The sequence below is a fragment of the Drosophila willistoni genome (assembly GCF_018902025.1).
Source record: "Drosophila willistoni isolate 14030-0811.24 chromosome 2R unlocalized genomic scaffold, UCI_dwil_1.1 Seg200, whole genome shotgun sequence".
Taxonomy (NCBI): Eukaryota; Metazoa; Arthropoda; class Insecta; order Diptera; family Drosophilidae; genus Drosophila; species Drosophila willistoni.
In genome coordinates this window covers 7,135,945-7,161,646 of record NW_025814051.1, presented here as the reverse complement: position 1 = coordinate 7,161,646, position 25,702 = coordinate 7,135,945, and the positions used below count along the sequence as shown (strand labels likewise).

At 33.2% G+C, this 25,702-nt stretch overlaps 1 protein-coding gene, 1 long non-coding RNA gene and 1 pseudogene across 3 annotated transcripts in view; 1 reads left to right on the top strand and 2 right to left on the bottom strand.

Annotated features, from left to right (window-relative positions):
• LOC6643714 (zinc finger protein Elbow) overlaps positions 1–22,656 on the top strand; it is a 33,175-nt gene extending 10,519 nt beyond the window's left edge. The window contains exons 1-3 of one of the 2 annotated variants that reach the window (XR_006954278.1): positions 15,121–15,188; positions 15,244–15,686; positions 19,677–19,739. Coding sequence is in view for 1 of the 2 variants with exons in the window: in XM_002066406.4 (XP_002066442.1) it covers positions 19,677–20,505; positions 21,459–22,261 (1,632 nt within the window). In the remaining variant the exon portion in view is untranslated. Of the gene's footprint in view, positions 1–15,120; positions 15,189–15,243; positions 15,687–19,676; positions 20,506–21,458 lie in introns of those variants that run through there. The other variant, XM_002066406.4, reaches the window with a different exon arrangement.
• LOC124460358 lies at positions 2,309–2,863 on the bottom strand. Its single transcript, XR_006954279.1, has 2 exons — positions 2,787–2,863; positions 2,309–2,711 (listed from the first exon to the last, which is right to left on the bottom strand). It is a non-coding gene; the product is annotated as an uncharacterized LOC124460358 (long non-coding RNA).
• LOC26529195 lies at positions 13,614–15,535 on the bottom strand (annotated as a pseudogene).
• Positions 22,657–25,702: the final 3,046 nt, after the last annotated feature.

The following is a 25,702-nucleotide window of genomic DNA, read 5'->3' as shown; positions in this document are numbered from 1 at the left end:
GTCGCCCTGTCATTTTGGCGTACTTTTGCGAAATTTGCTTATCGCGCACCCCGAAAAGCAACAAAAAAAAATGGGAAACAGCGAAATATAAAAATCAACCCAAAAAGGGCGTTCGCGGTGCACACACACATAGAAATTGTGGAGAGAATCTCTCAGTGTTGCCCCTCAGGTTGGGTTTACGTTGCATTTTGCTCGCGATATTTGCCTCTATTTGCATATTTTCGCATTTTATTATGCAGATAGACACTTCCCTAGTAGAGAGAGACAGAGAGAGAGTGAGTGAGTTCGAAGAGCGAGAGCAGGAGAGGCGTCAGCACGTCACTCACTTACTGTTTTTTCAGTTTTTTCTTTTTTTGGGATAGACAGGCCAACTACACACACACACACACACACACACATTGAGGAAAAAATGTATCTGTAAGATACGAATGAACAAAAAAAAAACAACAAAAAAACAGCTGTGCAACACAAAACTGTCAGTTTTGCCAAGCCGAGGAGTGCTAAAATAGTGGTAGCTGTCTCTCTGTATGTCAGAGTTGACTTAAAATGAACGCTACAACAACAACAACAACACAACTATACAGAGAGCATAATACACAACAACTGCAAAAGAAATAATAAAAAGAAAGAAAGAAAGAAAAAAAAAAAAGTGGAACAAAACGGAAGTGCAACAACAATTTGTATATATGCCAAAGCTAAAACTTGTGCTATCTCTTTGATCGTACAGTGAGTGATGGCTACAAGTGAAAGAGTGCAAGTTGAGATCAAATGGAATACATGCCCAATATACAAATTCGTAAGATTTTCTATTAAATACATTAAATTTAAATTCTTGGAATACAAAGTTATATTTAGTAGCCAATTTGGGATATTTAACATTTACAAGTAAATTAATCAGATTAATAATGAAATGTTTTGAAACATTTGTTTTTTTCTTCAATTTTAATTACTAAAACCACTAAAAATTAAGAATTTGTATTTAAAATAATCAAGCTTCAGGTCGTTTTTGATTTTAAATAAATATTATCGTTGTTTCCAAATATATTAGCTCTTTCATTAAAAATTACCAAATAAATATTTCCAATTTATATTGTAGTTCCAAAACTATTGTGAAGTAAAGCCGTTTTATGTTTGAAAATGATTTAAAAGTCATTTTTTATACTTTTTACATTTTCGCCAATTTTTTCCATTTATAAAGCATTAACTAAAAGATAGTCCAATGAATTAGTTCAACTTTTTAAGTCTACTTTCTTTTGCATCTTGAAAACAATTTTAGTCAAAGAACTGAATAAGCTAACTAAAATACTCTTCTTTTTGGTTATTACTATGTACTTTTATTTATAAAATAACTTTTGCTAATAAGTCCTTACCACCTTTTCCTATAAAGTGCTTACAATCTGTGTAAGTTTCCCATTTGTATAGGCAATACAGACTGTAAATTATAAGCGGAAATTAAAAACAAATGTTTAGCAACTAAATGAACTCATTTAAACAAAACTTTTATTTAGATAACTTTAACTCTTGCTAAACTCAAAAATATAAAAGAATGCATATCAAACACGCAAAGCCTACAAAACGACCGAAGAGCCATAACCATTTTCTTCTTGAAAGTAGGAAAGAGACAAGGAAAACAAAAAGGGAAATACCGTTGAAATTTCATATTTTATTAGTTATCTTTGTGATGTCTGAGCTAGCTTTAAAATTTTTCATAAAGAATCATTTATACGAATAGAAATAAGTCAAGGCCTTATTATTCATTCTTATAGTATTAACCACGAAGGATAAACATCTTATTCCTACGGCTATGAAGGGTGTGCAAGCTAAAAAATATTAGCATGTACATATGTATATTGACCAATTGTTGAAGTTTAAAAGTTATTTTCGCATTCCTAAAATTATTATTTGTTGTCTTTAAGCACTTCCAGCATATATTTTATATGACCGAAAATCTTGATTTTTTGATTAAACGCATCTACAAATATTTTCTAGATCCGTCCATAACCTTTTTATAGCCCTCCAAAAGATAATACTATTTCCAAAAAATTACAACATTTTTATAGATGACATTATTTTATCGTCATGAGCGGTTGCTTGCGCTAAAATTGAAAAGCATCAAATTCTAGGTAAATTCTAGAAGATAAAGTTATATTAAGTACCTCAGCATATAATCATTTGAGTCAAATTAAAACTTTTTCCTCTAAATAAGTTAAACAAAGTTTAGTTAACTTATTTTGATTTAATGCTTTGCTGTGACTAGAGAAAGCTATTATATCTAATTTATTACCCAACATCTAGAACATGATAAAAATATGATAATTCAAATTTATTGACCTGTTCAAATTAAGTTAAAACATGAATATACCTTCGCTGCAAGAGTATAAAAAATAAATCAGTTTATCCCGACAGTGGGACAAGTCCGGCAGTCTGTTGCCAATGCTGACAACCGATGTCAACGCATGTGTAGACCGAGGGGCGCATAATTATAAATAACACATAATTAACGCGCAGCAAATGCAAATGACACCTTCGAACTGATTTCTTTCTTGCTTTTCTCTCCGCTCCCCTTCATCCGCACCATGCTCTGGTTTCCGTCTTCATTTCCATGTCTGTGCTGTTCTGTTTCTGGGCTGGCATTTTGACAGGCATTGGGATGAGGATGCCGGTTAGCCGGCCAATGGATTCTGCTGCAGCGTTTTTGTCGTATGCAATGGCTGAAATTATAAAAGTGTCATGGGATTTATCTTATGTACACACGCAACGGACAGAAATCTTTTTCTAGCACTCACCGCAGAATTTCATTAACGTTGACAACTTGAAATGCTAATTATTGTCAAATTAATTTAGTCAGCTGTCAGCTTAAAGATTTTGCTGCTCGAAAATCAAAATGCAAACACCAAAAAAACAGAAAAAAATAAATTAAAATAAAATGCAAAATAATATAAAGTAAGAATTAATGAATGCCATGTATGTATATATACATATGTAGTACGAGTGGGCACAAGGCATCCAATCAGTTGACAGACTGACAGACAGACACCTTCTTTTTTTTATTCTTAATATATTTCTTGTGCAAATTATGCAAGGCAAGGCAATCGAGTAGCCGCATAAACGCAAATGACGGGGCATAATAAAGTGTATAAAATATTTCTTCTAATATGTGAATAAGATTTGTGGCGAAATTAATGTGGCGTTGAAAGCGAGAATATTAATATTGTGAGCCATTTTGTAGCTGAGAAAAAAAAAGATAGAAAATGATAAATGTATTTTCGTAAAGTTTGCTTGATAAATGTTTCATATATTGAAGCTAACTATCAATAACTTTTTATGAGCAAACGGAATCTATAAAAATTTCTTTAAATCATTTTGTGAGAAATAATAAAGAGAAACTAGTTGAAAAAGTATTACTCAATTTTAGCTTCTTTTGAATTATAAAGTTTTTATGTATATGAATCATTTATATAATTTTCAAAAAAAAAGGCTGTGACTCGAGTTAAACTTTAACTTATCTCCGTTAATTGAATATACGAAGAATCATATCAGATTGTAAAAATTCTTTTTTATAGATAATAGGAACTCACAGCAATATACGCAAAAAAAATACCTACGAATAGTTTATACTTGGTATTTTTTTGTTTGTTATGATTAGGTCATAAGTTAATCTCTTCCCTAAGCGTTCTTATAAACTTATACAGAGGATGATACTAATATCCTTTTCTCTCGGAACTTTGGAATGGAAGACGAACTCCAAAAGTAGATTGAAATATATTGGATAGCCTCAAAAGTAAAAAAACTTCCAAAGGGCCTCAATATAACCATATGAAGATCTAGACATGTGAAATGGGGAAAACTTTTCACCTTAAGAGATGTTAAAGGTTGGATTATTTCCAATAAATTTAGAACTTTTCGTTGGTCTTGTAATTTAAAAATAGTCTATAAAGAATGTTCGATTCGAGGATTAATTTTTATCTACAGGACATTGAACAGCTTCTTAAATAATTCACAAAAAGCAACTTCTAAACGTGCTTATTGCATACTGTAGGAGGCAAAGTTCCCCCTCAGGGCGACAATTAAAAAGAACGCCCTTAAGTAGTCTATATCTTATGCTTAAGCGTTTAAGAATTGTTTTGAAAATTCATTCTAGGACCATATTCTTGTTTGTCTCTTTGTATCTTGACAAACATATAACGAATCGGCAAATGAGAACCATACTATATTCATTTTGTGTTTGTTTGTTTAGTTCATGTGCTAAGATATCTGTCTTAAGTAAGCGTTAATATTGTTTGCCAGCTCATATACACAAAAATGCTTAAGTAAATGAAAAAAAAAATTATAATAATAATAATAATAAAAGGCCCAAACAATGAGCTACTTATTAATACATTAAATAACTCCACAGCTGCTTATTTAAATAATTTGTTTGTACATGGCTATATAAGTATTTTCTTTATGTGTTGGCCTTATAAAACCTTTGCCTCGTTTTTGTTTTTGTTTTTTTGCGTTTCGTGTGCCATAATATGCGAGGGAGGAGGAAGTGTAGTGCCCACAATTGACGCATACCCATTCAGTCTTGATGATGGCAGAGATGGCAGGTGACAGGCTAACATTGCGTATGATTGATAAACACGTTACACAGCAGAGCACAAAAAAAAAACACAACGCAGTATAGCACATTCAGAAAACAGAAAACAGCAGCAGCAGCTGCTAAACTGAGTGCCCAACCTTGAGATGCTATGTCTCTCAAGTAAAAGCAAATATCGCATTTATTTTATTTAATTTTTTCTCTCTTTCTCTTTTTCTCTCTGTCTCTTTCCTTTTGGTTTTTGTTTGTGTGTTGTTCTTGTAGCTTTGAGTGATGAGCCGCATAATGGAATATGCCAATTGGCGTTGACAACACACAAACACACACACACACACAGTCAAAAGACGAGATGAAAAAATAACAAAAAATAAATTATCTGTAGTTATAAATGAAAACGGGAAATTGAAATAAGTGAGGGATGTGTTAAAGAAGGCATTGGCAATTAATTTACTCAAGGTTAATGAGGTTAATTACTTAAATGTTGCGTATACGCACTGTATGTTCATGGAAGGAGTGCCATCAGTTAAAGACAACAAAAAACGAAGTTTATAGCAATTTTATGTAGTCTTATTATATCTTGAGATGTAGAGATAATATTTTGGGCATCTTTAACAAAGACAATAAAAATTCAAGTTAAGTAATATCACTTAATTTTGAGCTTCAAAATTTAAACAAAACTGACCCATTATTTTTTACTTCAACTTACTAGTTCTTAAAGTTATTAAAATAAAGCAAATTGCCATATCCGTTTGTAGAATCGGTGGGAAAAATAAACCAACAACTACCACCTCATTTTTATGGCCATTTCATATTTACTAATTTGACACACTTCATGCCACAGTAAAAAAAACACACACACACATAACAACGAAAAATTTGCCATGCAAATAAAGAAAAAGTACATATCAAAGTAATTTGCACGAAAGTGCGGAATGCAGCGGCCAAAAACAACAAATGTTTGCATACAACAGCAACAACAACAACCAACATGTACATGAACAACCAACAAAAAAAAAAAAAGGCCAAATAACAACAATGGCAATAACAACTGCAAACTGACAACTAAATAGACACGTAATGTTGACAAAAGTCTGACATGAAATCTAACAGAGAAATAAGACACGAACCAACAACTGAACTAAACTAAACTAAACTAGAGACCCCAGCCAAGTTTTCCAGGCAAAGTCACCAAAGCGCATTCACTCAGCCTACTCAGAGTGTATCTATATCTAATCATGGGCGTTACTTAGGAGGGGCTTGACTAATAGTTCTTTATTGTTTTTGGTGAATAGTTCAAGACGTGTTGTAGCCAGAGAATAGCTTGATTATTTTTAGATTAGGTATTTAATTATTTTTAGATATTATATATATATCTGTGACTGACACGTCTGCCTTTTGTTGGCTTTTAAGAGGAAGTTAACTTTTTAGTTTATATCAAATCAACCCTTGACTCAGTGATAAAACTAATCTATAATACTTCTGGCCTATTCTACATATTCGGACTATTATAGAGTCTAAATTATTAGGGTATTCTATTTCAAAATAGGACCCCAGGTCATAGTCTGCTGGGCGTTTTTATCAATTCTTTTGAGGATCGTTTGTGAAAATCATCGACTATAGTCGAATTTTTCATCGAAAATATAAGTGTTCTTAAAATCATATTTTAAATCCGAATTTTAATGCCTTTTTTTTTTGATAAAATTAAACTAAATTAAAATAAATTTTAAGTTTTTTTTTGTCCGTACAATATATATTAGTAGTAGTATTATTTTATATACAATTACCAACATCTTCCTTTTGACCAATCTGACAATTTTATCAGCTCAAGGATCACAAAGAAAAGAATTTATGATGATGGAAAATGATTGATGATTGCCCATAATATCGATAATACAGGAGAAAACAATCCATGGTACACTTACTTCTAAAAAGTCTATAAAAATAGAGTTTTAGATCTTGATTTAATAATGAACTCTTAAGTTTATGGCCCTTTGAAGTGATTTCTTGGATAAAAAGCAAGTTCTTGCTATAAGGAAAGGATTGAGTATTTGGATTGATCAATTGCTTCTGCGGTTTTTTAAAACTTAATCGTTAGCCCAAAGTCAGTAGAAAATAAAGACTTAATTAGATCAAGAAGTAAATAATCCTTCTAAACGATCTGAATATCGATTACGGCAATGTAAAAGTCCAAGAAATCAAAAAGAAAACCTTTCATCATAACCCCGCCCATTCTAGATAAAAATAAAGGACTACATCCATGATTTGATCCACCTCGTCTGCGTTTTGTCACTACTGAATCGGTCTAGAGACTTCAAATGAAAGAAAGAGTGACACATGAAAATGGCATTAATGTGTCACTCAAAAAGCACACACTCGAGCAACATTTACAGCAACAATAACAACAACAACAACAACAACATGCAACAGTGACAACAAAATGCAACTGTGACAATTGCAATGATATGGCTGACAGTTTTTAGTTGTCGCTGTTGTTATTGCAGTTGTTCTCGTTGTTGTTGTTATTGTATTCAGAGCCTCATGCAACGTTTGCAATTGCAACATTGTCTAACGCCAAGTGCACTTCAGCTTTTGCCTCGTGTTTATTTGGCTATGTCTCTATGTGTGTGTTTGGTTGTGTCAAATTAAGTGGCAACTCTATGCCAAGCTAGAGATGGCCTCGGTTTTTGTTATTTTTTCTACCATTCATTCGCTTTTGCCCTCTTCCCTCATGCACCCCTGCCACACCCCTCGTCCATCACACACACACACACAAGTTGTATGATATTTACTTTTGGTCTGAGTTTGACAGTCAAATGACGCTGTCACTTGTCAATATGACAAGTGTCAGTTTTGCAGCAGTTGACAGTTAATGTGACAGCGTTTTGTGTTTTGTGTGCGCCGACTTGAAAATAAACTAACAGGCATATTGGATTGCAATTTGTGGTTTTTGGTGTTTTTTTCCCCCATTTTTTTTTTGGTTTTTGTTTGGCATGTGCATTCGATCAAAAAGGGGCAAAGTATTCAATGAAAGTTTCTAGAATTTGAAACCTACTGAGAGACATATACATATGCATAGCGGGCAGGGTCAACTGTCATCCAATAATATCAGATATCATTAGAAAGACAAAATTATTACAGTGCGTTAAGTCAAAATATTTGAAAGAATTTTCTATTAATTTATCTAAACGAAAGTTAGGGGTAAAAATATAAATTTCTGCCGAATTCTATTAAGTATAATAATTGTATATTAGGTATTGAACTTGGAGCCATTTTCTAAGAACAATTTCTAAGCTAATCTTCTTAGATTTTAGAAGCAATTATCTTTCTCTTAAAAAACAAAGCGACATTACCGATCCTCTTATGTAAATTATCATAAAATTGTTTTATATTAAACAGCTTAATTAGTTAACTAAGTATTAATGTGGCCTAAATCCTTTTATAATCTTTAATCCATGAATCAAAACAACTACAACAAAAGAAATGCTCTTAAGTAAAGCGTAAAGTCAGAATAAACTCTGAAAAAAAGTAAAGTTTGCAAAAAAAAAATCCCATTAGTTGATTTCGAAATATTATCAATTTAGGTTTTCCATTTCGATATCATATTTCTTTTTTTTTTGTTTTGCTGTCATGGTTTTTGCCAAAGGTACACAAAAATGTGTCAAATAAAAAAAACACACACACACAAAGAGAAAACATAGACGAAAAAATATTGTTTGCCCCTAAACGAGAACAAAAAAATAACTAACAACTTGTCGACGAGTCAACAAAAAAAAAAATTATATATATAAGTTCTTTTTTCTGCATTTATTTATTTGTGACATGAAAACAATTTTCTCACTTCTTTTGTGTGAAAAAGAAAAGAAAACAAAAAGCGAAATCGAAACTCAAATTTGCCAATGAATCAAATACAAGAAAGAAAAAAAAAGAATTTAGCCTCGTTAGTAATAAAACGTTTTCATGCAAACTAAGCATATTTATTAAAACCTCAACGATGGCAAAAAAAAGGTGTTAACAGCTGAGAAAAAGATCATGTACATAATAAATACATATACTATAACAACAGTGTGCAAAGCATAGAGGAACTATCGACTTTTTAATACCCTATAGTATGAGTAAATATAAGGTTAGGTAGAGGTTTCGTAGAAATAATGATAATCAAAGCTGTTCTCCTGTTTTCAATCTGTTTTAAAAGTAATTTCCACTTGAAAATAAGATTGAAAAACTTTAAAATATATCTAAAAAGCAAATAGTTGGATATGGAATCAACAGGACATTTTTAATTGAAAATTTTTGAAAGACCAGAAATTATTTCAGTTCTAAAGTGAGAACATAGTTTAATATAATATCTTACTAGTTTCTCTCTTAAAACTTTCTTATTAAAACTACTTTTCTAAAAATAAAGTTAGGCTTAGAAATATTTTACTTCCTATTAATATTTCCATTTTAGAACCTTTCTAAATTATTATCTAAATTAAATTCAAAGGTTTCTTAGACATATTGAAGTAAAATTGTACTTCTTGAATCTAGGGTATCAAAGTAAAAGACAAAACGGAATATTTTGCCAAGTCTGCATAAAGTTTTATACAATTTTTATCGCTTATTTTATAATTCCCCTGCGGCAAAAACTGGAAAAGCGCCTTAAGGTTTCTTATTTTTTTTTTTTTTGGTTGCCTTGGCTTGGTTATGGTTAAAAGGAAGTAGGTCTGGTTGGCTTATGCAAAGCGACAACTACACCAACCAACGACTACGACAACGACAACGAAGACGACGATATGAATGGCGGTGAACGGCGGCACACAATTTCCGCTTTTTATGCTTATCCTGTAATTCATATTTATAGCAGCTATTTTTGTATCGTAATGCTTTGGGAGCAGGGAAAGCTTCCTGGGCGGCTAAGGAAAATGTTTTTGAAAATTGCATTCCACATACATGCCCATTTGGTATGGGAAACTGAATTTCATTATAGATAAATTTTATTGCTACATAAATCATTTGGTTAATACATATACGTAAGTGTATATTATATGCATTTTAACCTTGGTTTCATTTACTTTATTGACTTGAGAAAGGGTATTCGAGAATCTAGAATTGCAAGCCGACAAAATCCTAGCAATTACCTTAGTCGGTCATAGATTGTTTGGGTAATTGTTTTAGCCCATCGTTGACGTGACGTGGTTTAAAAAAAAAGTAATTTATGTGACCCTATTAAGTCTATAGATTATTCATCAGCCCTTATAAATACATATTGTCGACCAATTGCTAAGTTCTTGCAAGGGTTGGCAAAACGTTTTCAATGGGTAAATAAGTCAGTTCCAAGAAAAATTGTAACCAATAATTGGTAATTGAATTATTAAAATGTGATTGAACTGAAGAAAGCCATCAATTTGCTGGGTTTTCTAATCAACATTGTGTGGTGTTGCCCTATGCAATCTTAAAAAGGCTTAAATGGTTCTTATATAGTCATCAGAAGTAAGAACTAAAAGGCACACGTGGACATATTCCCAGAGTGCAAGGATTTTCTCCTCTTTTCTCCTATTTGAATAGTTTGGAATATTCAAAATATTACTATGAAAACAAATTTAGTTCAATTTTAATATTTAATAATAATTACTTTATAAAGCCATTTATTCTATTTAGACATTTTGTTGGATGACTCAAACTTTTTCAACTGAAAACAAAATGTGCTAATTTTCCTCTACCAAGTTCAGATAACTTTTTTCACAGTAACAACTTAAGCTATGCAAATGAAATGTTGTTTTTTTTTTTTTTTGTTGCAAATCCTGAGTAAGCATTTATCACCATCAACTTGAGTTTTATTTGCACAACACTTTGTCTCTATTTATTGTCCAGGTGTCAAAAAAAAAAAAAAAATGCAAATGGCTTAAACAATTTTATGGAGGGCCAAATGTGTCATATCCAATGTTTCGGCTTTCCTTTTAGTTTTCTTTCATTTATATGGTTATAATAATGGCCCAAGTAGTTGCCGTTGCCTGTCTTTAATTTTGATAGGGCCCCCACTCAACATTGACACATCAACACGTCTCCAGAGTCATCGACACACATTGGGCCAAAGTAACCAAAGTATGATAAACAACAAATAAATGTATATACACACTTGAAACAATATTGAAGTCGTTTCTTTTCTCTCTTCTCACTCTGTGTTCACCCTCAATTTATTAACATTTAGATAGACATTACTTGCATACATAAAAATTTATTAAACGAAAACCCAAATGAAGGCACGCGAAGCGTACGCATTGACAGCATGAATCGTGAATATATATAAATAATAATTTAGTGTCTTTTGATCACACCAAACGCACTTGAAGGCCACTTGAAAAATCATACTTTATGTTAATATGACAAACAAAATGTTGAAATGTTGTTCAAAAACAATTAAAAGCAGTGGCTTACAGATGAGTTCAACAGAAGAGTGAAATGGAAAGGGGGAAGATGGACTGGAGAGGGGTTAAGACACAGACAGTTAGAGAGATATACCGCAAACAAGCCAAGATCAATTGAAAGCTTGTCAAAAGTCTTTGAAGTTAAGCCGAATAAACTCTCAAGCATTTTAAATCGATTTAGTTAACTAAAGGCAAATTGTTAGAAATTTATTAAAGAAGAAATTGCCATAGAAATGTTGCCAGTCATCTATATTTGTATATAGCTTGGTTTATAGGCAATAAGTTGCTAGGCAGTTTTTGGATTAGAAAAATATGTCTGGGCATATATCATTTATTTTATATTGCTTTTGTGTTTATAATCGCTTATTTATTTGTAAGAAACCCATGAAGATAGTAAGCCATATTTCTAGCCAGTCATGTTGCTAGCCAGTCATGTTGCCAGCTGGAAATGTTGCTAGGCTTTTATGTTGCTAGCCAGTCATGTTGCTGCTTATCATTATAAATGGGCTGAACTTTTTTGTTGTTAAATACAAGTGCTATATATTAACAGATCTAATTACAAAAATCTAAAAAAATCAAGATATTTCAAATTTTTTCATCTTACTTCATTTCTAATTAATTTCTTGTCTAATTGTCGTCCAATCTTAATGAAATTGTTTATAAATATAGCTACTGGTCATATAATTAAAGAAGTTAGCCTTTTTACCTGTTGATTCTCAAGAATATATATGCTTTCTATCATTTATTAACTACGTAATATAAAACGTATATAATAATCAACAATTTGACAGCATAAAAGTTTATGGCCATTTCTAAATTAGTGGTAATTGAGTTAATAGAAATTATTGATCATAAAATTGGCCTAATAAACAATGACAAAGTTAATATATATACGTATGTATATACGTATGTATGTAGTTTGATTAGTTTATAGGCTCCAATTGAATGCTAATCAATCGAGGGCACTTGCACACAGTTTATTTTTTGTTTAACCCAAAAATAGAAAAAAAAAATATAACACTGAAGATTGAAAGTTACCCGATTCAAGTATACATAATACACTACACAACAAAAGGCTAATGCCGACAACAACAAAATACGACACAAAAAAAAAAGGTAAAGTGGAAAAAATGCAGTCATATTCATAAGTGTGTACATAAATGAAATGAATATTACCCACTCTTACAATTCAACTGAGCCATAAACTCGAAACATGGTTTTTTTTGCAATAAAATCCATTTCGCCGCATGCCATAAATTATGGCACCATAGTGTGGTGGTGGTGGTGGAGGTGCTGGTGGTGCTGAGGAGAAACTGCGAAACTGAGGCAAGAGTTGAACGTCCATAACTCATCGCACCAAACTATTGTACAATGGCCCCAACTGAACACATTGAAAATAATGACGTACAGTTTGTATATACATATATATATGTATATATAAATCTCTTTCTCCATCTCTCTTACTCACTCACTCTCTTTCTCTTTCTCTGTCTGTCTTTCGCTCTCCCTTTCTCTCACAGTTTCTCTTCGAGTGTTTGTGTGTAATTACGCCCATGCCCAACTGGCGCAAGTCATAAACTACAAAATATTGAAGCTTTTATAACACTCAATGGGATGCCATAAATTATTATGATACTATTGTAAAAATGGCAAAATTTCTTATCGGTACTTAAGGGTACTTTTGATACCCTATATCGTCTTCTTTTTTTTGTACTTTTTCGTAACGGTTACTGCCAGCAATTCCATTCAGTTTGTATGTGCGTAAAGAAATTTCAAAATTATTTTATAGTTTTAGTTGTTCTTATTAGTAGTTTTTCTTTTAAATAGAAGTGCAGTAAAATTTAAAAATTTAAACTAAACTTCAATTGTTTAATTTAAAAATAAAGTGCGAAATGTGTCCCGTTTTACAATTAGCCCCTTTTTTATATATTACCCAGGTTTAAAAAATGTTGTTTGGCCAATTTCTCCATCAAACTAATGCATAAAAAGTATTATTACTTATTAAAATTAAAATAATTGAATTGAATTATATTTAGTAATTGATATTTCTTGTTTTTCATAAGTTGGATTTTGAAAGTAAACTTTCAGCTAACTATTTCCCTTTAAAAAACAAAAATGTAATGATATTTCAATATGTTCTTTTTGGTAAAAAATGTGGCAAAAATATCGGATAAAAAGTAAAGTTGATAATAACTCAATGTATTAAAACTATTATAAGCATATAAAATCTTAAAAGAAAAAAAAAAATAGAAAATTTACCCAAAAATGTAAGAATAATTTAATAACTTTTAATATGTTTCAAAATATCTTCTCTATATATAAGTTAGTTTTTAACCTGTGTCCCAGATATGGATAGTCGTATTTGAGACATCTTTATATCACTGCTTTTTTATTCACCTTTTCAAAACTTCAGACTTCGTTCAAAACATAAGTTTTCTTTATTATGTCAAGGTATTTTAACAGTATACATACTTACACAAAAAAATGTTTTTTTTTTCCATTTCGTACTATTTGTTTTTTATACATGGTGTTCTGTTTGCGGTTGCAAAGTATGCATCTAATTAACTGGCAGCTATGCTGTGCGAGTATATGTAAGAAGGTAGAAGGTGTGCGAAATTTTGGATGTCATTTTACGGAGAATTTACACAAGCAAACACTTCCTGATTCGAATTGGTAACATTATTAAACTTATTTGGGTATTGCTGACGGATCTCTTTGACGAACTCAATGGCACTGGCTGTGCTTTCTTTATCTGGCATCTGTTTTTTATATACAACATCAATGACAATTGCCAGCATCTGTTCCATGAAGTCTACAATATTGGGTTGCGCTTTCATATAGAGAACACGGAATGCCTTCAAATTCATATCATTCTCTTCGGTATCTTCGCGCAATGGTAAATGATTAAGAAAAACAGGCAGAACTTGAGCTATAGGTACAGCTTCATGATTAAGCACCAGAAGACGGGCCACGGCGCCGCATATATTATCCTTTGCCGAAGGATTCAGCTCCTTTGATATGGCATTGGAGAGAGTTTGCAAAATTACAGGGTATGTTTCAAACGATATTTCCTCCGCGTAGAGTACCAGTTCACCCAAGCCAAAGTAGCAGTTTTGACGAGCCTAGGCATCCTTGTCGGTTGCCCCGCCTATGAACAAGGGGCAGAGGATATCAAAATAGGTGACCACACAGGAGCCCAAAGATTAAAAGGAGTCGGCCAAAACGCCATAGACAAAAGCTCTCTGATCGGCAGAATCGTTACGCTTGACCTTGTTCAACTTATTGGTAAAGATATTGAAAATTCTGAAAAAATACAATGAGAACTGTTCTGGTTGAATGGCAAGTCCGAACATGGGAAACAAATTGCCAGCATTCTCAATAAACATCTCGTCGTATTCACTATCCTCTGGGTTTTCTTCATCGCCGGCTTCACTTGGTTCATTGAATTGACATGCCATTTTTGCGTTTAAAACATCTTTAATACAATTAAAGATGAAATCACTTATCTCTTGCGAAGGGACAGCCGCAGTCTTAATCTCTCTCAATAAATCAGTCATCACTTCAAGCAAATGGATAACCACAGTACGTTCCTCATCTTTGCGAATTATTTGTACAAATTTTGGCATGGCAATCTCACTTGCCCGCCTTACTCCGTCAGTATCACCTAGACGATGCAGTGCGGCCACAAATTCACATATGGTTTCCACGGCTGCTTTACGAATTGAGTCTTGCGGATGATTTATCACTTTGTACACATTCTCGAAGGCTGATTGCAGATACGGGGCAAAAGAACTACCGGTATTGGTTGCGAATTCTTTAAGAGCCAATATGGCCTCTTCTTTCTCCATGACAAAATCGTTTTCAGCTGTAAAACCATCAAGTTCATCATCTTCATCGTCTGTATTGTGTAGATCGATTTCTCTGTCAAATCTATTTTCTTCTCCCTCTAAGTACAAATGCGTGCGGCATTTTCCTGAACAATGGGCAGAATAGCTTCAGAAGAAATAACAGATTCTATCACACGATCCATTATCTTGGGGAACACATTAGCCATGCTTTCATTGACCACTTTGGATAGAGCACCCATTAAATTGTAAATGGAGCGACGGAAGTCTGAATCGTCTGGACCCTCTGACAACATAATCAAGCAATATGCCATTTTATCATTTGCCAATGGTATGAAATTTTCCTTTCCTACCTTCCGGGTAAGTGCGGCCAATGTATCGATTGCTTGAATACGCTAAGAATTCGCTTCCTCAGCACACTCCTTTACCAAATATGCCTGCAATATGGTCACAATTCTTGGAAAATATGGCATCATATGTCCTTTCGCTGACGTGGCAGTAGATGCGACAGCAAGCGCGGCGAATTATTGTTATCCAAAGATTCGAAAAGTCGGTCCATCAGCAATGGCAAATGCGGTACAATATTATCTTCCAAATTTTTCCAAATTTTCGCAATACGTTTCCAAAGCATAAAACATGCGCTCCAAATGTTTCGGTTCTGGTTGACCCATCTTTAGCTCCACAACCAACTGATGCAGAAAATCAAAAAGAAAAAGAAGAAAAGGAATTTATAAATATAAAAACCTTAGACTTGATTGACTATGTGCTTTTAAGTTATACACATGTGCACTCGTAATCTGAAGAAGTTATAGAAGTGCTCATAATATTAGAAAATACTTGTGGCTAACCCTCTGGAATGTAAGTATTATATTGAGTAACTAAGAGTTTTGTCAAAAGACTCAACCAAAATGTTTTAGGACTCATTCTACACGTTCAAACAATCCCCCAAGTGTCCCTTCAAACCGCCTAGAATTCCACTGAAAATCTTTTAAGATCTATAGATCATTGTGTAAGAAATCGAGAGGTACTTTTACAGTCAATGCCTTTGGTGTTGATACCATAAGCAATTTATTATTTATTTGATTTGTTTAGGCGTATTGATGGGCCACTCCGTTAACACATTATTAACAACATTGCCACCCAGCATATATTGTATTGAATATCGGCATATATATTCACACTCTGATTTGGTACCGCCTTTCTGCGGTCGCCTCCCTTTCTCCCTTCCTTTACCACTCATACTCGACTATCTCGACTTTTAGCACAATTATTAGTCATAATTTATTTTTCTCTGTATATTGATAAAGTTGACTGTATTGATTTTTTGTATTATACCTAATACTCGTGCATAGTTACGTGTCAGTTTATATGTATGTATGTTTTGTGATTTAGTTTATAATATTGTGTGGGATAGATAGATAACTGCGGGAAGGGTGCGCCGCCATATGGGGTTTGTTTAATTTATGATTGGACAATAGTTGTTATATTGAAGCTCCGTATAATATATATGTATAAATAAATATGTAGATATGTTCATATGTATGCCATATACATATGAGAAGTACATGTACTTGTTCATCGTCAAGCACGTCAATTGCCTTTGCTTGGGTGGGCAGCTAAATACAACAAAAACACAAAAATTTAGTGGCTAACTAGGCCAAGTTGGGGTTAAGAGTAATTGTGTGAAATAAACTTCAATTTTATAGTAGCTTAATTAACAACAATGATTATTGAGTGCAGGCCATAAAATCGCCATTAACATTAATATAATAAAAAATATAAAATATATGTATGTATGTATATAAACCAAAATACAAAATGTAGTTATGACACTTAATTAGCCATTGAATAATGTGCATATATATAAATGAAAACAGGCATTCGACTTCCATTTTGCATCCGTTTACAAATTATGAATATTATGTTAATTAAAATGTTACACCTTGTGAAACGAATATCAACAACAACAACAACAACGGCAACAGTAATTACAACTACAACCATGAGTGAATAAGTTCGAACTGAAAATGCTGTGATTCGTCATTTAAAGGGTTAACCCAAAAGTTATGAACATTATAAACTTGGTTAAATTTGTAGAGAATTTAAGTTTTAGTTATTCAATAGAAGATCGTCTGATCACAAATTTATATCTCATATATAGTAGTCAAGAAGATTCATTTGAGATTAAGAAACGAACCAAAAATCCCTTTAGAAACATTGTTCTTTATATAATCTCAAAAGTACAGAGTTGCCCCTCGCTTAGAGCTTTGCATGTGTGTTGGTATGTGTGTGTATTTAGTTATGCCTTTTGCACAATCAAGTCACAGTTGCCTGTTAAATGCGGATAATTTAATTAGACACTTCAAAACTAAACACAGTCGCTTGTTCATGATTTACTTTACTCTGGCCGCATTTTGTAATTTTATTTCACTTTATTTTTTTTACAGTCTGTTAATTTGTTTTATTATTATTTTGCTGTTGTTTTTTTTTAAGGTGTGTAAGCTACGGAAGTTGGTCGTTTGTATAAAAAAAAGTGACGACTATCGGGTGAATGGTGTGTGTGTTGTGTGTGTGTGGGGCAGATATGGGGGCTGTCTAGGGAAGGGCAAATGTCAAGTATACGCAGTGTATGTTTACGACTTTTTTAATTTCATATAATTGTGTGTTTTTTTTTCGATGTGCTTGTAATTACTCATTCATTATATGGGTTTACCAAATTAAGAAAAAAAAACTTAGTTAGCGTATAAAATCTTGTTTGGAGAGGCAGAGAGATATTTGCAAATTGTATGGGAATTTTTTTTTTTGTATGGTTACAACTAGCAAATTATATAAATTCTTCTAATTATTCAATCATGTAACTTAAAAAGTTGTCTTTTAGATTTTTTTTAGTTTTTTTAAAATTAACTTTGTGGTTAATATAATCAGATTCATTGATAGGTAAACGTTTTTGTTTTAGTAAAGATTTAGACAACAATTTATTTTAAATTTAAATACTACTACTCAAATGATTTTTATAATCTATTATATAAAATGTAATTAAATAATTTAATAATAATATTTAATGATATCATTTAAAAAGAAATAAAAAATTATATGTAAATAATTCCATTAATTTGCACAACAATATTAATTTACTTCTAGAATTTCTCATAAACAATAAACAAAACTGTCAGAAATGATTGATTAGATATTTCCAAGACTTTTGCGATTTAATGCAACTTTAAACAGATATAATGACAATATTTAGTAATGATTGAAATCAACAACGCTTCACGGCTGACATCAATATTTAACTATTGCATGGTTGATGGGCATTTAACTAACTGTTGACTCATTGTAGCGACTTTTGTACTTTAAGTTAGTCTAATTACTTCAATACATATAACATAGATGTGTTATACTTGCTTTTCAAATTAACAGATTTTATTTAAACTGAACTTTGGCAGTAAATTTATTGTATTATTTCTTTAAATTTCCATGGATATAACAATAAACTAATTTCTTACCCAATCGGAGATAAGTTTCTGGTTAAAGAAAAATATATATATAGTCTAATCTAATCTTTAATTTCAATGAAATGTCTTCGTTGGACAATCCTATCTCTTACAAAATCCAATCCAAGGTGGATAAGAAGTGAATTTGCACCTATTATCATTTCAAAAACTTAAAGAATTGTTTTCTTCGCTTAAAAGTTAGTTAGCTGACTGCAAATTTATATATGATTATTAAATCATGGTTATAAAAACGTTTAGGTTAAGGATCTTAACAAATGCTACACTTATTTTCTTAACTATTTACTTTTTCACTAACTAACCAACTAATTTTCTAATATAATTTAACTAAATGTCTGTTAGTTTCTTCTAGATTCCTTATTCTTTTGTCGTTCTTTGAACTGCTTTATTCTTACTTCTTATCAGTCTAACTAACTTCTACATAAATCAACTATAAAGACTAGCCAAATCTTTACCACTTTAATGAATTATCTTATGACTTTTGGTCAGAAGAAGCAATGTCTTTCAGTTAATTATATTCATAGAATTTCATGTTTGTCTTCAGTAATTCAAGTTAAACTGTTTTCTTGTGTCACATAAAATCGATTTTTTAATATCTTTCAATCTAAAGTACATTACTTTTTAAATGTAAAAATATATATCTTTTGATAAATTCATATTTACAGACACTTAAATATTATTCTCCCCTTAAACCTCATTCTCATCTCCTAATCTAATGCCACATTTTTTATTACAAGTTTCGTCTCTTCTTTTTTTTTTGGCGCCCCTCAAGCTAACTTGGCAGATTTTCTTTCCCCATTTTTTTTTTGTTTTTCTTCTGTATGTCTTTAGCACCACATTGGCACAGCATAATAATATTTATGTATATTTTCCAACATTTTATTTGGCTTATTTTATTTAATGGCCTCCCCCATAATACGCTTTTATATTGGTTTTTATTCGGTGGGGTGGCATAGAGGTCTGAGGGGTCGAGGGGTCTTTTGGATTATAAATACTGATTTATAATAATAACAAAGAGAAGAGGGAGGCATGAAAATTCTCTAGAGTATTTCAAGATCGTAAGAGTTGTTTGTGTAGTGTTTGCTTTTTTTTGTTTTGGGTTGTGTCGCTTGCGCGATTACGATCAGACAAAAGCAACATTTTGCTTACGGGTTTGGCTAAAAGTGTTTAAGGAACACAAAGAAAAGACAATAAATGAGATGAGATCTTATCGTTGATATTGAATACAAGTCTGCCAACACACAAAATAACTTCAAAGCAAAAACATTTATATATATATATGTACATATATTTCTACGTAGGTATTCATTCTTTATTTTCTTCATCTCCTTTGCAGCTGGACAACAAAAGCAGTCCATTGGCGCTATTGGCGCAAACATGCAGCGCTATTGGTGCGGACACTGCAAATCCCAAATTGCTGGCGGCAAACATTGAAAAGGCCACAAAGCAAATGCAGCCCAAGGGCGGCGGGAGCAACAACAACAGCAGCAGCAGCAACAACTTGGCATTTGGTTTGGTGGCAACATCAACAGCAGAAAACGGACGCGATAAATCCTCACCGGTTAGTAGTCATTCATCCAGCGTTAGCACTGGCTCGGTGGAACAGCAACAATTGCCGCCGGCGCACAGTAAAACACCCAGCACCTTTAAGCCATACGAACCCAATAACAACAACAACAGCAGTAGCAACAGCAATAACAACAACAACAACGATTGCGGCGCCACAAATCTCACAAGCAATAACAGCCAACGGGTAAAGACTCCCAAATCGAATGGACAACGCTGCGACTCGAACCAAAGTGCCAGCTCACAGCGAGAATCGCCCAGACGTACACCCACCTCATCCACTCTATCCACCTCAGCGGCAACAACAGGAACAGGAGCAGGAGCAATGGGTGTCTCTGCTCAACTTAATGGCAGTCCTGGCCTGCCTGCATCAGCGTCCACACCAGGACGCAGCAATTCCAAAGAGTCAGCTGCAATGCATAGTCCAAGTGCAGCAGCAGCAGCAGCCGCCGCAGCAGCAGCTGCTGCAGTCAGTTCAAATCGCCTGCAGGAGGCCGCCGCACTGCAAGCAGCAAAGGAGGCTAGCTATGTGAAGGCTTTGCATGCGGCCAGCCAGCAAGGACCCCCCGCGACTGCAGCGGCATCCTATTATCCACCAGGTGAGGCCATGACCAAATTGAATTCATAAACATTTTCATTTAATTTAGAGCATAATAACTTAAAAATTAAGGTTTCGAGTTTAACAATTGGAGTGTGAAATTGAAAAACTATTATAATTTTACTTAAAGTTTGTTAAGGGTTTAAGTAAGAGTAAGAAATCAATATTAAGTCGTACGTATATATTTTTCCGAAATTATCTTCAAAAGCTTTGCTTCATATTTTGAATGTATATCCCTATAGGTTTTTCCAAATTAATCCGGTTTATTTTAATCAATTAACGAATATTATCACCTAAGGTCACATTTTTATAAAGTTAGGTATTAACCTATTAATTCGTTTTCAAACGCCAAAATAAAAAACTTTATCCACCTAGTTCCGCGATTGCTTCTCACAACGTCTTTTAATCTAACAACAGTCAACAGTCTAAAAATGTTGACGATTTCAAGTACTAATCTTATACTAAATCCATATGTAATTTAACCTATTTTAAATTTAGTAAATGTTAAAATGGGGAAATAAAGACCAATCCCAAAAAAAACACATTCAAGCTTAGTATTTATTAGCGATTGATTTCTTAGACTTTGGCAAGAAAATAATAAATTTGGTTAATGTTTTATAGGAATTAAAAAATAGGGAAATTTGAAAGTACTGACTATATATATTTAAACCTTATTAATAACAAACAAAAAGGTTATAAAAATTCACTTTAACTTTTTCTTTTGCACACTTTCTTTTAAACATTCCTTCAGTTTAAGAAAACTTTTAATGTTCCATTTAAAATTGTGTTTTTGTAGATTATAAGAAATTTTTGAAGTAACAGGTATCAATATAGATATTTTTAGAGCTACATACTAAGGGATTGGTTTATTAATTAAATTTATAAATTACATGAATGTTTTTTCAACTTAAATTATTAATTTTCATTTACACTTGTGTTTTCTGTTTCTTGCAGGTTATGGTAGCCCTTATCCCATGGATCTGATGACGGCCAGTTCGCTAATGTCGCCACATCATGCCATGTTCAAAGCGTCGGCCATGAATCCATATTTAAATTATGCCCGCCTCAAGGGCCTGACGGATCAAACGATGATGGCAGCACAACCAAATATATGCCGTGACCCATATTGCACCGGCTGTCCGGCCAGTCCGCACTATATAAACAAGGCATCGGGCCAACCATGTCCAGCTGGTTGTCCGCAGTGTGAAATGGCTGGCGGTGGTGCTGGACGTGGTGGAGGTGGCGGAGGAGGTGAAGGAGTCAAATCAAGTGGCTCACAAGGCTCAGCAGGTGGCGGTGGCGGTGGCGGTGGCTCTTCATCGAGCAGTGCAGCTGCGGCAGCGGCTGCTGCCTCATATCATGCCCAATTGGCAGCTCTGGCGGCTGCATCGCAAATGCCCTACGTTTGCTCATGGATTGGCAGCGATGCGGCCTATTGTGGCAAGCGATTCGGTACCTCCGATGATCTATTCCAACATCTGCGCACACACACAGCCTCGGTGCCCGATGCAGTGTTAAGTGCTGCGGCCGCTGGTGGCATACCACCAAATCATCCGCTATTCCAGCGTACATATCCCACACCTCCGTTAAGTCCATTGTCGGCGGCAGCGCGATATCATCCGTATGGCAAGCCATCAATGTTGCCGCCATCTTTGGCGCCACCCGGCCTGCCCGGTCTACCGCCGCATCCTGCTTTGGCTCAATACTTTGCTCCATATTCATTATATGGCCCACGGATGGGCTCATCCCATCCATAGTAGTGGTAGTCAGGTAGTGAGTTTAAGCACATTTCAGTCAAAAACCAGTAACAAAAACAAAACAACAAACAACTACATGAAAAATTGTAATTTCTCACTCGTGAAACGAAAAGCTAGTGATCTAATGTACTTTAGTTACATACAAATGTTTACAGTTTAGCTTTTAGATCTGTACTATCTATATACTAAAATACATATATATATATATATCTAAATCGGAATTACAATAGCTCGATTCCAAGGCTAAATGCAATGCATAATTGCATCATTTTTTGTGTGTGAATGTTTGTAATTTAATGCTTATGGTAATTTTAATATTATTTATTACATTGAAATACAACAAAATGAGAAAATAAATGAGAGATAAAGAAGAGAAAATCGATAAGATGAATAGTTGAGAGAAAAAAGAAAAGAAAAACCAATTAATGAAATGAAAAGATTGTCCAAAAAAACTTAAAGTTGTAAAATTCTTGTACAATATAATTAACTATGAATAACTTATATGTATGTATATGTATATGTGTATTATGAACACCATTTTAATGTTCAATTAAGTCACTACAACAAAAATCAATAAATCAAAGAAAAACCATATATCTATCCATGCCAAATGTGCAGTTTTTTTTTCTTTCATCGCAGAAATTAATGAGTAATTAAAGTCGACTTTAAATAGAACCAACTTGAAAGGGTTACCGAGATATGTTCCCCTCCCTTCCCCTGGAGGATTTTTATTTCGAGTCACCTAGGATTTGGTTTAACTTACAAATCTTAATCTTTGAAAGATCTTTCATAGAAAGTAGCAATACAATTTATAATAATAATGTATTTAAAATCGCCCATCAGCCGATTAGAGCATGTCTAATATGAACCAGTTCCCTTTTTCGAACCAGTGCCATAAATTAAGATATGTCAGAATCAGGAACCGTAAAAAATGTTTGTTTTTTTAAATAAAAAAATCATTTACTTATTGAGGACTTAGACAAGGATAGACTACACCAATATATTTAATTCGATACTCATTAAAAACTTTTTTTTTTTAAATTTTCTTTAAGATCATTATTCTTGAGTAATTTAATAAAAAATTATTGACACAATTTTTTTTTTATCTTGTAAGTTTTTTAACATAACTTATAACGTCAGAATGAATTAAGAATTACCTTATTTCACAGCATTTTAAATATTAAAACAAACAATTAAGGCAAAATAAAACAACTATTTTAAAATATTTGAATGAAAACAGTTAGGAGTCTCGTGCAACAAAGTATTGCTGATAACAACTTTGGTACAATTTTAGAAAATGGTTCATAATAAATTTTTCCTTCATAATAAAAAGCGAAATAAATGCTTTTTTGTAAAAAATACGTCATTATTTTTCTAGGCGGCACATATATGTAAAAACTTCTTTTTGCATTTCAAAGCTTTCATTATACTTAGGTAATAGTAAACCAATTTAACGAAATAGTCTGAAAGAATGAATCAAGTATATTTTATTGATCACTGTTGCTCATCAAGGTCTCATGGATAAGATTAGGATTAACAAAAAGGGCCTATAAGCCATAGTCAAACACACAATGGGCTTCTAGTTAAGGATTTTACATACATAGGTAAATGCCTATTACGTTCGCAATTATCTTCTTTGGTTAAATTTTTAAGTATCCTCTACATTGGTGTGAAATTGTGAAACATTTAATATCTTTAAAAATATAACTATTACCAGGATTGACAAACGAAAACAAAAAGATCAAAGATAAGAGAAACAATTTATCTACCTTGCTTTCACTTTAATAATTCCATATTTTAGAATCTCAAGAACTTGAAATCTACTAAGAATCCTGGCTCTTTGAATGGGTCCGCTCAATCAGTAACAACAAAAATCAAATGATTAAAATATAAAGTGAAAAATTTAATAGAAACAAAGAACAAAACAAATTATGCACAAAATTAACAAGAAAGTTTCTGTTTATGTTAACCAAAGAAAATTTGTTTTAAGGAAATATTTCGTGTAGTTGGTAAATATTTTCAGTGCTGTTATTTCTATATTTTCGTATTACCTTTCATATTTTTTCCATAGTCACATTGTGTTAACTGTCCCCAGCAGTTTCAAAACAGTATCTCTTAATGGCTTAAAGCTGATACTAACACACACACACATATATATATACACACAGGCAAATGCCAAGCCCCATAGAATATCCATGGGGCACACAAATCATAACATTCGAGCTACGGTTACGTTTGGCTAGCTAAATTATACCCGAAGCCAACAAAGACTAGAAGCTACTACCGTTTGCTTTCCCGTTTACCCAGGCCCAGGCAAAAAGGCTGTAAATCAAATTTTATATTTCTCCTCCCTCCCCTCCCCAAAGCGTAAAGAAGTTACAGACCCAGAGCAAGACCAAAAGCAGAGGCAATAGCAATAGTTCTACTGCCCACATATGGTGTCGATAAATTAAAATTTTCCTTCCTACATTTTTTTTTTTTTTTTGGCAATAGATTGGAGAGAGGAAAGTAAGAGGCGGTGGGTTGTGGGGGATGGTCATGGGAAACAGAGAGTTATGCCCTAGCATTTTGACAGCTAGCCGCCCTACCTGACAATTTATTGTATTATACAGTTTGGCATTTGGCAACCCACACCGTGTCCTGACCTATCCTCCTCCTTCTCTCTCTCACTCTCTCTCACTCTCTCTCTGGTCACCATCATAAAAAATATGGCATTGGCATCAATAATTCTTTCATAAATGTCCATTTCGCCACATATAGTCGAGAATCGTTTCCAGTGTAAAGAACGGGTAAAAAAAAAAAGAGTGTTGAGAATGTTGAGCAGAGGGACTGTAGGAGATGAGCTCTATAGGGTCGAGTCGGGAAAGAGACTGATGTTCACGTTCAGTGCTTTTGACAAGCAGAGAGACATAGAGAGAGAGAAAAAAAGGAAGATCTCCCACTGCCATTTCTCTACAACTGTTTTTCTCTACAACCACCAGGTGAAAGCCACCACCTCCATCGTGCCCATTTATCACAGAGTGCATACCTCCTAACCCCTCTCCCCTTTGTCTGACCACCAAGCTGGACTTGTCACCCAGAAAGCGTGGGTCGGTTGGGCGTAAAAAAAAATTTATCGTTCCGAGATTTTGGTGGCAAAAAAATAATATTTTTCTTTTTTTTCCTCTTTCACTCTCGACCCGTTTGCAAATTTATATTTTTCCTACAAAATAATGGAGATGAAAAATCGGCACTACAAAAAAAAACACCCAAAAAAAGATAAAGATAAGAACGGCAAAGCGAAAAAAAAGAAAATGAAAAATAATATATTACCCCATACATTTGGTTTGGCATGTAAATTTTAAAGAAGCCAATTGGCAAGAAAGAAGTTTACTGTGTAAGCCATTAAGAGAAACGAAATACGACAACAACTTGCTGTTGTTATTGTTGTTGTCGTTGTCG